Source organism: Typopeltis vanoorti, chromosome 4, assembly GCF_054136105.1.
Source record: "Typopeltis vanoorti isolate ZY-2024b chromosome 4, IOZ_Tvanoo_1.0, whole genome shotgun sequence".
NCBI classification, from domain to species: Eukaryota; Metazoa; Arthropoda; class Arachnida; order Uropygi; family Thelyphonidae; genus Typopeltis; species Typopeltis vanoorti.
This window is the reverse complement of record NC_143552.1, coordinates 164,388,711-164,401,133: the sequence shown is the minus strand read 5'-3', so window position 1 is coordinate 164,401,133 and position 12,423 is coordinate 164,388,711. Positions and strand designations below refer to the sequence as shown.

At 35.4% G+C, this 12,423-nt stretch overlaps 1 protein-coding gene across 3 annotated transcripts in view; it reads right to left on the bottom strand.

Annotated features, from left to right (window-relative positions):
* The window catches only part of LOC150107820 (uncharacterized), a 59,982-nt gene extending 48,938 nt beyond the window's left edge, over positions 1-11,044 (bottom strand). The window contains exons 1-2 of one of the 3 annotated variants that reach the window (XM_090392075.1): positions 10,843-11,044; positions 4,559-4,873 (exon numbers count right to left, since the gene is read on the bottom strand). In XM_090392075.1, the coding sequence (XP_090248201.1) occupies positions 4,559-4,820 (262 nt within the window). In that variant the 5' untranslated portion in view covers positions 4,821-4,873; positions 10,843-11,044. The remainder of the gene's footprint in view (positions 1-4,558; positions 4,874-10,842) is intronic. The other 2 variants (XM_090392073.1, XM_090392074.1) reach the window with 2 other exon arrangements.
* Between the last annotated feature and the right edge of the window lie 1,379 nt (positions 11,045-12,423).

Genomic DNA, 12,423 nt, shown 5'->3' with positions numbered 1-12,423 from the left:
ACATACTGGTTATGTGCTTACTCATACTTTTCAGTTAATAATACATCACTGGATGGTATACTATACCTTGCAATCTGCAATACTTATCAAAGAACAACATTATTCCACAACAGCATCATCCATAAGGCAACACTAGAATTTGATTAATCGTCATAGGATATAAAACATCGCTTGGTGTGGGACCAGAAACATGCTTATTGGAGGCCTGATGTGACTTGGAAAAAGTCCATGTTTGGTCTATAGAGCAGGTTTCCAGACTATAAATACAATAAAAATAAATAAAAAATAATAATATATATAGTTAATAAAAAAACACCCATTAGCTCAGTCATAGGATATAAAACATCGCTTGGTGTGGGACCAGAAACATGCTTATTGAAGGCCTGATGTGACTTGGAAAAAGTCCATGTTTGGCCTATAGAGCAGGCTACCAGACTATAAATGCAACAAAAAATAAAAATAAATAATTAATTAAAAAAAAAACAGAAAAAAATCATTAGCCCATTCACAGTACTGACACACTATAGGTTTACAACCTTTCATGGCTGAGAGGTTGTAAACCTATAGTGTGTCAGTACAAAAAAACAGCATAATTCTTATTTGTGATGCATAACATAAAAATGCCTATCTTTAAAATTAAAATAAAACTTAACCTTATCTCTTTATATAGTAGATGAGCTTGCAAATTACTGCAACACTGTCATTTTTTTAAATTAAAAATACCAAATTACATTCTTGTTTCGTCTTTTATCCAAGTAAGCTGCGCTTGAAGTTTTTCATGACAAGGCTACTTGTATATAGTAGCTAATGACTTTATTGCCATAGTATCCCATAAAACACACACACATCTGTTAGGATGTGTGTATGTTCATATCACATTATGGGAAGGGCCACTACTCAGACTGGTTTCGACCTTTACTGAGGTCTCACCAGTCGGAGCCAGACCCAGAAGAGATACCAAAGTTGAAGTAATACAGAAGTCACATACAAGTATATGAAGTATATCCCATATGCAAGTGGTGAAAGGTGTAACATTATTAAAATACAGTGGAACCACGGTTGTCAAACGACTCTCATCTTGAACAAATCAGTTCCCGAACATATTTTCGAACAGAATCTCGGTTCCCGAACAGGTAAACTGGAAACCATGTGCTCCACAGGCTGAGATTACGACAGGAGAGCGTCAGTTTCACCGTAGCCTCTACCCAGTGCAGACACCTGCTGGAATTTCTTGAGAATTAATTATTTTGACACCTATTGTATATTATTATTATAAGGTGCCTCCATGGAGTCAAAAGACTCATCGCGAAAGACCCAACATTGCATACTAACCATTATTCACACAATACCTGTCATACTTCCCCTTAAACTCATTCACATTCTTGAATTTGCTGTGCCTTTTCTTGATTTTCTTTATATTTTGTGGGTTTTTTTTAATAAATTATTATTAAATAAGCATAAGTATACCTGGTACAGGGATACACTAGAACAAAGGTCTCTGATTGACTTCTTTATAGTCTCAGCAGACCTATTTTCCTCAGTGTTGGACGTTCGTGTGAAAAGAGGGGCAGAACTGTCAACTGACCACTGCCTTGTTGTGTGCACTCTATGGCTTCAGAAACCAGATGCTACCATCGACGCTGGTAGGCCTAAGCAGCTATACCGCGTGAAATGGGAGACATTGGAAAATGAGGCTGTGAGGAAGAATTTTGCAGATGACATTTCCTCCAGGTTCAAAGAGATTCCCAAGCATACTGCAGATGTTGAGGAGGAGTGGAAGCTGTTCAGAACAGCTGTCACTGCCTCTGCACTCTCATGCTGTGGCAGAAAGCGGCTCAGTGTGGCAACGGGCAGTAAGAAAAGGACACCTTGGTGGAACCAAGAAGTCCAAAAAACTGTCCGGGCAAAAAAGGAGGCCTACCTAACATTGCTTAGGGTACTCTGGTTTCTGAAGCCATAAAGTCCAAACACTTCATTGGAGTGTTTGGAGAAGTAAATTTTAATACTAGAGGGATAGAGCAGGTTCGAGGTTTAAGGTGCAGGAGGAGAGTGTGTTCCAAATACTGAACACTCTGGATGTCAGTAAAACTGTAGGACTGGATGGTATTTCACCATGAGTTTTGAGAGAATGTACTAAAGAACTGACAGCTACTTTGACCTGGCTTTTCAATGAAAGTTGCCCAGTTGAAAGTTGCTATGGGAAAGGTGCCCAGGGAATGGAAGGAAGGTAAGATAGTGCCATTGCATAAGGGTGGTAGTAGATTGGAAGTGTCTAATTATAGGCCAGTTTGTGTGTCATCAGTAGTTAAGATCTTGGAGAAATTAGTGAAGGATCGTATACAGCATTGGGCAAATGAGAGTAATGTTATCTGTGAGAGTCAACATGGATTTGTTAAGGGGCACTGTTGTTTTAGTAATATGCTAGCCATTTATAATAAAGTTACAAGAGCAGTAGATGAGGGAAAGGCATATACCACCATTTTCTTGGATTTAGCGAAGGCATTTGACAGGGTGCCACATGATAAGCTGATATTTAAGTTGAAGCACATGGGTTTGGATGTCAGGTTGGTCAATTGGATTCAGGATTGGCTGTCCAATAGGTATCAGGGAGTTGTGAATGGTGGGGCAGTTTCAAGGAGGCAGAGGGTTACAAGTGTGGTCCCATAGGGCTCAGTACTGGGACCTATATTGTTTAACCTTTATATCAATAATGACATTGTCAGTGGATTGCAGGAGGATATTCAGTTGTTTGCAGATGATGTGAAACTGGGAAGGGTTATTAGTAATAGTGCAGATGTGGTAGCCTTGCAAGAGGATTTGAATAAGCTAGGCTGATGGACAAATGAATGGGGGGGGGGTCGGTTTAATGCAGCAAAATATAAGGTCTTGAGGTTTGGGACACATCGATGGGATGCTGCATACTCTATTGCAGGAAGTAGGGGGCGACGAGATCTGGGGTTGATGATTGATAGAAACTTGAAATTCAGGGGACATATTGCAAAGGTGGTGAAGGAAACCCAGAGGATTGCTGCAATACTGAGGACACTGACCTGCAGAAATAAAAGAGTATCATACCATTGTATAAGACCCTGATCAGACCACACTTAGACTATTGTTCTCAGATTTGGCCCCCAGAATTTGAAGGGGATAAATTAACTGTGGAAAGGGTACAGAGGCAGATAACAAAGATGATTTCAGGATTGTACAATGTTAGTTATGAGGATTGGCTGAGGGAATGTGGACTGCAGATTTTGGTGGGATAGAAGAAGGAGAGGTGATATGATTGAGACTTTTAAATTGTTGAGAGGTGGTTACAGGGTTGACAATGGGGAGTTCTTTTGCTTGGTTGAACAGCGGGAAGGAGTGATGACAATGGGCCATCCCTGGAAGTTACGAAAGGAAGCTGTGAACAAGAGGTGAGGAGTGGTTTCTTTGCATGGAGGGGTGGTTGAACCATGGAATGCATTGCCTGATAGAGTGGTGAGAGCAAGAAGGGTCAATGAGTTAAGGAGTGGTATGATAGACTTTGTGTTTCCTAGGAGGGACCTCCTGCGAGGAGTCTCGATAGACTTCATGTTTCTTAGGAAGGACCTCCCATGATGAGCCTTTTGACTCCATGGAGGTCTGAATAATAATAATTATTGAGGCCTTTATCAGTTAGAGCCAGACCCAGAAGTGATACCAAGGTTGAAGTAATGCAGAAGTCATAATTCCATATACAAGTAGCCAAAAGGTGTCACACCTTATTACTAAAATAAACTCCGGATTACAGAGAGATGTTGAAAGTTTTTCCACTTGGTTATACTATAAATTAAAGATGCCAAGAAATTATTCTTGGTTTAATCCTTTATCTAAGTGTAAGCAAAGAAAGTTTACACATGAAGATAACGTCACGAATTAACCAGTCATGAAGTTTAGAGCTAAATACTATAGCCACTTCTTTCTTTCTTTCTGATCATTACTGCTGAAATACGACATCTTGCATGTGTTATTTAGATGAACCTAGCCTGTGTTTCAGAACCCTGATTATTCTGCCAATTCCTTTGCAATTAAACTAAAAGACAATAATTAAATTGTAAATACTAAATTTTATTAAATTCCATCCTGCCAGGGCCAACTTGTTGCCAGGTATATGACACGTTTCGTTCCTTTGTGATGTTACTACAAATGGCCCATTTATAACAAAACTGGGATGACTTGACAAATTTTTTTTTAAAAAGTTGAAATACACAATTTCAGTGAAATCTGCACAGTCAAAGTTCTGGAATGACTTATGTATAATTAGATGCGAAAATGAACTATTAATAAAAATGTTCATACATTCTGTAAAACATACCTAATAAAAGAAAGCAAAATACTGTGTCCAAAAGGCAAAAATATTCCAATGTTGTTTATTCTCAAAATAAATTAAAGCTTAATCTCTTAAATTTTGTGATTAAAGATGAACTTTTTAGAAATTTTATTATTTTTTAATGTGCATATTATACCCAAAAATGTATTATAAAAAGAATAAGCTTTGATTTCTTGAGAACATTCACATGCTAATTCTGAAAGTTACCTTGACACATTTGCTGAAGTTTTTCAATTTCTCTATGAAGACTTTTGATTGTCAACGCATGCTCTTTTTGAAGAAACTGAATATTACTATATGCATTTGTAAGTTTTTCTTCTAAGGATACATTGCAAAGACTTTCTACCAGAGATGAAACAGACGAGTCTGCTACAGGTGGAGCATCAGTAGTAGTGTCTTTTCTTGGAGAATACCAAGTAGAAGATCTCATAAATCTGGAGGTTTTGGCAAAAGATTGTGCTACTTCCATCTTCTTAAAAAAATAAAAAAACTGAAGTGGATTACAAATATTCTTTGAACTGGCTACAAAAATAAATGAAAACTTTTTTTGTACAAATCTGTAAAATAATGATCACTGTAATAATAATAATAAAATCTGAAATTTAGGAGTGGTGGAGAATTTTTTTAAAAAATGAAAAGTATATTTATTATAAATATATACCCATTTTATTATGGTATACTTTTCACAGTATGCATATATACCAATTAACATCATTTTATACATGCATTTGTTGGCACATGTGAATATCATTACAATTCGGAACAGAAATTTTCACAAAATTTTGTACTGTATTTAGGACCTTCACTAAAGTACTAAAAAACAATTCCAATATTTCATTTCTTAGTTTATAAGAAGAAAGAGCTCTTATGTTTGCTGACATGATTCCATCAGTTTAATCCTTGGTGGTGGTTGAGAATAAATATGATCATTATCACAGGACCTCCAGTCTTGTGACGCATTGAAGAAGGTGCAATGTCACACCTCTTGTAATGGTTGAAAATCCTATTTCAGACATCACAAAGTTTATAATACCAAACTGTCAGTGCCACCACTGTCAGTACTTTTGTCACCCACCTTAGTAAAGAACCTAATCTCACTCTCTTACCATCCATGCACCACCTCATTATGTACTGAAAGTTGTCCATTCAGTAAACGTACTCTTGATAGCTTATACATCTCGGTTATCACGTCTCCGTATTCTGTCATATTCAGCTGTGTTCCCAGCCACACTGGAAAATGAAAATGAATTTGTCAGTGGAAGCACTGACAAATAAATTGCATGATATTAAGCCTGAAATTAAGCGTTGGCAGTCAAGTCAGAGAAACAGGAGAGGAAGTTGTTCTTGTTAGGCTCTGCATGGGTCACAGTCATCTTACACAATCCTTATTGAGGGCTGAAGATCTCCCTATGTTGAACAATGCAACATGTGACTCGCCATTTGTCACATTTTGGTGGTGGAGTGCCAGCACTTCACTTGAGAAAGGAATGAATTTTTTACTACACTGGCTGAGCCATATATACTCAGACAGATCACGTAAATAAAGTGCTTGACGTTTTTAACTTTTTAAAAATAATTGATTTATACAAAAACAATTGATTACAGATTCTACTTATATGTACACTAGTGGCCAAAATTGTGGAAATCTTTTGGAAAAAGTGTATTTTTGAGGTTTGATGGCTCATAATACCACTTTTGTTTTGATATAATACCATAAAATTATATATCAATGGAAAGATAATTTAATCAAATGCAACAAAGTTTGTTCAATTATCTGTATTCTATTAAAAGTTATAGCCAAATAACCAGAAAAAAGAAGCACAAGTTGCTTAGGTTGATATGAAGTAACTTTCCTTCATTTGAATGTAGCCAATGAGCATGAGTGTTTAGAGAGCCAATCAGGTGTCATCTTGTTTTGGCAATGAGCCAATAAGATCATAGTAGGATTCAGCTATGATGTCATGTATTGGAGCTGAGAGGAGAACATTTGTCAGTGTGTTATGTGATTGCTACAAGTTAGTCGGGTTTTTTTGTGTTCTTTCATTTAGTGAGCTTGTAAAACATAATAAAATTAAAGAAATGGTGCAAAGAGTTGACGGTCACCCAGTAAGCGATGTAAAATAGTACTATTAAGTGAACAAGGCTACATTTATGAAGAAATTAGAAGAAAAATCTGTGGAAAGTTAATCAAAGGTGGCATTTCTAAATTGTTGAAGAGGTATAAGGAGACTCAGTGACTACAAAACCAGACTGGTAAAGGCAAGAAAATGTGCACAACAGCAAGTGATGATAGAAGAATTTAGAGAGTGTGCCTATGTGACAGAATAAAATCATCTGGGTGTATACAAGATGAAATGATGCAATACAATGTGAAGTTGAGTGCAAGGATTGTTCGGTGCAGACTGCAGGAATTTGGTCTAAATGCTAGAATTCCACGAAAAAAGCCATTTTTATCTCTCAAACAAAGGTTGAAAAGATTAAACTGGGCTAAAACCCATGTTAACTGGACAGCGGAACAATGGGACAGTGTTATATGGAGTGATGAGACCAAAATTTCCCTGTTTAGTAGTGATGGCATAAAATATGTAAGGAGAAGAATCGGAGAAGATTTGCATCCTGATTTCATTACACCTACCGTGAAACATCCACTTAGTGTTATGATCTGGGGTTGTATGACATCAAAAGGTGTGGGCAGAATTTGCGTGATTAATGGGAATATAAATGAAATAAATAATATATTTCTATTATTATAAATAATAAATAAATAATAAACATACATAAATGAAATACTTGAGCCCAAACTGAAGCCTTCCGGCATGTGATCTTTTCCAAGATAATGAAGCATTTATATTTCAACAGGATTCAGCTCCATGTCATGTTACTGCTGTGTGCAAAAAGTGGTTTCAAGATAATCGTATTCCATGGCCTGGGAATAGCCCAGACCTTAACCCAATCGAAAATCTATGGAGCCGAATAAAGAAACTTGTTAGGCAGAAGCAACCCCATCAATAAAATCCAATTAATAGAAGCAATAATTCAATCTTGGTTTCACATTACAACAGCTGCAGAACTAAAAAACTTGGTTTACTCCATGGGAAGGCATTGTAAGGTCGTAATTAACACTAAAGGTTACCCAACTAAGTATTAACTCACATTGTGGGAATTTTTGTATATCACATTTTTTCTATGTGTTTCATTTTTCTTCTTTATAACTGTGTTCTAATAAAAAATTCTTCATAAAAGTTATTGCATTACATTCTTGATTAAATTATCTTTCCATTGATATATAATTTTATGGTATTACTCCCAAAAAAAGTGGTCTTAGGAGCCATCGAACCTCAGAAATACACTTTTTCCAAAAGGTTTCCACAATTTTGGCCACTAGTGTAGATAGTGCTTTGCTTTACTAAATATTTAAAAATCTACTATTTGTACATAACATGCTATTTACTATTTTATCTGTTTATTACTGCTTATTATTACCTCGAGTATAGCTGTAGCCTTTGATTTGGAGCAGAATGATCTTCACTGTCCTTGTGCCAATAATAACCTAATTAATCAACTAACCAATCTTCTGCCCACAATTCTACAGACTGCATATCCTGTCAGCAGATGTTCCACAGTTGCAATATCATTTTTGTTGCCCATGCTTTGGATTTTCCAACTCTTTCAAATTCTGACAAATAGATCTAAACACAAATGTCCAGCTGGTTAAATCAGGACCATATACAATATAAGCATCATATCCCTATGTCTGTCAGGTGTCCTTCTGTTGCAGCAATTCCTTGGACAAGCCTCACTGCCTTTATAAAGTCTCCCCTGAACTTCAACTGTATCATTTGATAAATTAAAGATGCCAAGAAATTATATTCTTGGTTTAATCTTTTATCCAAGTGTAAACAAATAATGTTTGCACATGAAGTACTGGTCTACTTGTATATAGAAGCTAATGACTTCACATCAGTTGTCTTAATATCCCATAATGCAAAGCACACACCTTTTCGGAAATGTATAATACTACATTATAGGAAGGGACACTATCCAGACTAGTTTTGACCTTTATTGAGGTCTCATCAGTGGGAGCCAGACCCACAACAGATACCAAGGTTGAAGTAATGCAGAAGTCATGTATTTCCCCACATAAAAGTAGTGAAAAGGTTGACACCTTTTCATTAAAAAAATAAATAAATAAAATAAAATGAAATCTCCAACTAGAAAGGTATTCCTTTGTAGTGGAAATGCTCGCTGGTTTTGCCAAAGCCCTTTTGTGGAAACAGGCCATACTGCAGGAAAGAAGGGGTTCACTTGATATGGAGAGGCTGTATATTGCTCATCCCTGCCTACTAATATAAATGCATCAGCATAACTGATTGCATACAGTCAATATGATGAATTAATCAATTTATTTATATAATAGTGCTGTCATTTTTGATATTTTTCTTTTACTCATTTTTTGTAAATAATAATTATTAATGCATTGTTCCATGCTCCCTGGGATTTTCCCTTTAGTGTTTGTGTGTAATGAGGTAAAGTATAATCATGACTGGAAAAAGGAACAGAAGTGGAAAAAGCAAAGATCCCTTGAATTAATATACCAAAACTGATCTTGAGACGAAAATAAAAATTATAAAGAAAAAATAATACACATACACACACACACACACATATATATACACCTAGACATGGATGTTTGTGATTGTCTTCCACCTTCATTTACATAAGTGAATAAACACTCTCCCAAGATGAAGTGGGTCACATTGAGAGAAGTAGACCCAACCCTCCTGCAATGGGAGAGGCCTTCACCACACCAGTGGGAAAAAGTTACATGCAGGAGAAAAAAAAAAAAAATTTTTTTTCCTCTTGCATGTAACATACTTATCTTTTAAAAAATTCTGTACACCAGGTTCATAATGTTTCCTGTTACATATTTAGAAGTTTTTGAAGTTGATTTTTGTGTCACAGCAAGCACTAAAAACGAAGTTCCCCCTGCTGCATGTGCATACAAAATTCTTGAACAATGCTTTTTTTCATTATGAAAATTTCTGGTTAATGCCAATACAGATGTTTATACTGACAACATAAAGCTAGACAAAGCATCTGGAGAATGGATCATAATGCCTCATGGTCTTAAAAGTCCAAAAAGATAGAATAAGCTTTCAGCATGTTACTGAGAGCTTATGAAGAGAAGGAAGAAACTACTACTGAACATCTCTTAACAATTTCATACAGAAGGTTGAATGGACAAATTAAACTTTTTTTCCCTTTTATTTTCACATACAATTTATCACTTTGCATGAAATCTAATTTATGTATGCATTCCGTGCACGTCAAGCTAACTGAAATAACTTTTAAAAACAACCTACTGCATACATACATGTACAGTAAACATGTAAGCAGTAGGGTGTGATTAACAGGTGAGGAAGTTATGTAAATTTCAAATATGTGGATAATATGTAAACTTAAGTAAAATTCAAATAAAATTTGTGGAACATAACTCTTACATAAGTCATGAACTCTGTATAGATATTCAGAACTGAAATTTATCATCAAATCTCTGAATGTGATAGAATTGGATACAAATATACTCTAAAAACCTTGAAATGCTTTTTTAATAGAAGGAGGCCAAAGTTTTCTATCTGTGATTTTTTTTTTTTTTGTAATTGCACCTGTTATGTCTCAAAAGAACATATGGAGAGACAGGAACATATTGTTATGGTTATGTTTATTTATGCAAATATTTGTTTTTCCTGCTGCTCCAAAAATGTTAGGAGGACTATGAATTATGATACTCAATTCCTGTCTTACAATTTATATAATTAAACAGTGGAAGATCTTCAGGGAAGTACATTAAAATATAGGTTATATTTTTCATCTCCAGTTCTCATACATTTCAGATAAACTGCACCACAAGATATCCTCCCAGATGAGTCTGACTCCATGAGGTCTTGTGAAATAATAAAAATAATATATCACAAAATGTTGAGGGCTCTCTCATGATGAGTCCTTGGACTCATTGGAGGTGTGTCATAACAAAAGGAATAATAACGGTAATAACGTTCCAGTTTCATCAATACCCAGTCCCTCTAGTAATTCTTCAATCATGAAATGTCCCACACAGTAGCAACACCTGGGCGTTTTGGAGGGCCTCCAGCTGTAGAATTGTGTCAAAATGCCATTCCAAAATCTAAAACAACAATAAATATTTAAATATGTCACACCCAGTCAAGAAATTCATTGCAAAGCAAGTCTCAGAATCTTACAACTTTTAATATGCTGATGACGTCACTAATTTCAAGTATTTATTCTAAATAGTTTTCATGAAAACATTTTCAAGGCTCATATTAGAAATATTACAAAATTTTTAATGAATTCACAACATATTTTTTTGCAAAGTATGTTATAAATTCACCAATCATGGAAAGTTCATGACAATTTAATAAAACTGACTAATAATAAGCTTCCCTACATATACGATTAAAACAATTACTTACAATTTTTTTTATCATCGATTAACCACCGGTATCATTCTGTTAGGTAAATGCCTATAAAACACTACATACATGCAATTCTAAAGACTGTTATCCCATTATAAAACTTTCTTGTAACGAACAGAGCAGCAATTTTTGTCCCCCTTTGCTAAGTTCTTTACCGTTCTATAATATAGAATCATCATCATGACTCACTAAAACCCATTCATCCCACAGCAACAAACAAAACGGTCTCAACAGCAACGCCACACACAAATTTAGAATAGGAAAAACTGGAGACTTGAAGTAAAACATGCACTTTGGCTTTCATAGATTATGAAAAAGCATTTAACTCAATAGATCTATGTAAATAATGCTTGAAGCTTTAAAACATATAGGAACACTCATATATACGAGAGAGAGATTCATCAGTAATAAATTTAAATGGGAAAGAAAGAGAAATAGAAATAAAAAGAGGAATCCGACAGGGAGACTATCTCGTCAAAATTATTTGCTACAGTCCTCGAATATGCTATGAGAAAATTGAAATGGGTGAAAAGATGACTGAATATTGATAGAGAGTGCTTCAGCAATCTATGATTCACTGATGATATCTTTATTATATTAGCCCTTAACCTTATGGTTGGTGGGATAGCGATACACTATTTTACCAGGGAATAATAATTATGACACAATGTGACTCTTTCTTTTAAAGTTACACAGTGATCAGCATTCATATTTATGAATTTAGGAACACAAAACACACGTGTTGAAAAGATTATTTTACTGATTAATAATAAAATAATAACTTGACGTTTCTACCCCTGTATTGAGGTCATTATCAGAAGGATATGTATGTATAAGAACCAAGCTACTTGCTGTTGCACTCTATACAGGTAAATTACATCTAAGTTGTTATAGTTCGCCCACCGATTAGAGAACCTTCGACATTTCTGCGCATCTCAGAAAAAGGAGAATCCATTCCGATGATAGGGTAATCAGTCCGTATAGTGGGATCAGTTGTTTATTATTACCGGTCGGAAAATTAACTTCTCTTTTATGACTATTGTAGTTAACTATGTTGCTTGTATAACAGTTGGAAAATTTTACCTATAAATAACGTGATTTCGCATGTTGGCGACCAATTCGGACGTCCTTCATTTCTTTCTCCCCTTCAGCATGAATCGACTATTCTTGGAAAGACGCGAAGCAGGGACCTACAAACGGTGGGAGAACTATAACTAATCTTTTTTCTTAGCCTGCCCTCTATCAGCTAACGCCATTTTATTCCCGTATACGGGGGGTAGGCGAGGCCATTTACCTGTATAGAGTGCAACAGCAAGTAGCTTGGTTCTTATACATACATATCCTTCTGATAATGACCTCAATACAGGGGTAGAAACGTCAAGTTATTATTTTATTATTAATCAGTAAAATAATCTTTTCAACACGTGTGTTTTGTGTTCCTAAATTCATAAATATGAATGCTGATCACTGTGTAACTTTAAAAGAAAGAGTCACATTGTGTCATAATTATTATTCCCTGGTAAAATAGTGTATCGCTATCCCACCAACCATAAGGTTAAGGGCTAAACAACAGCAATA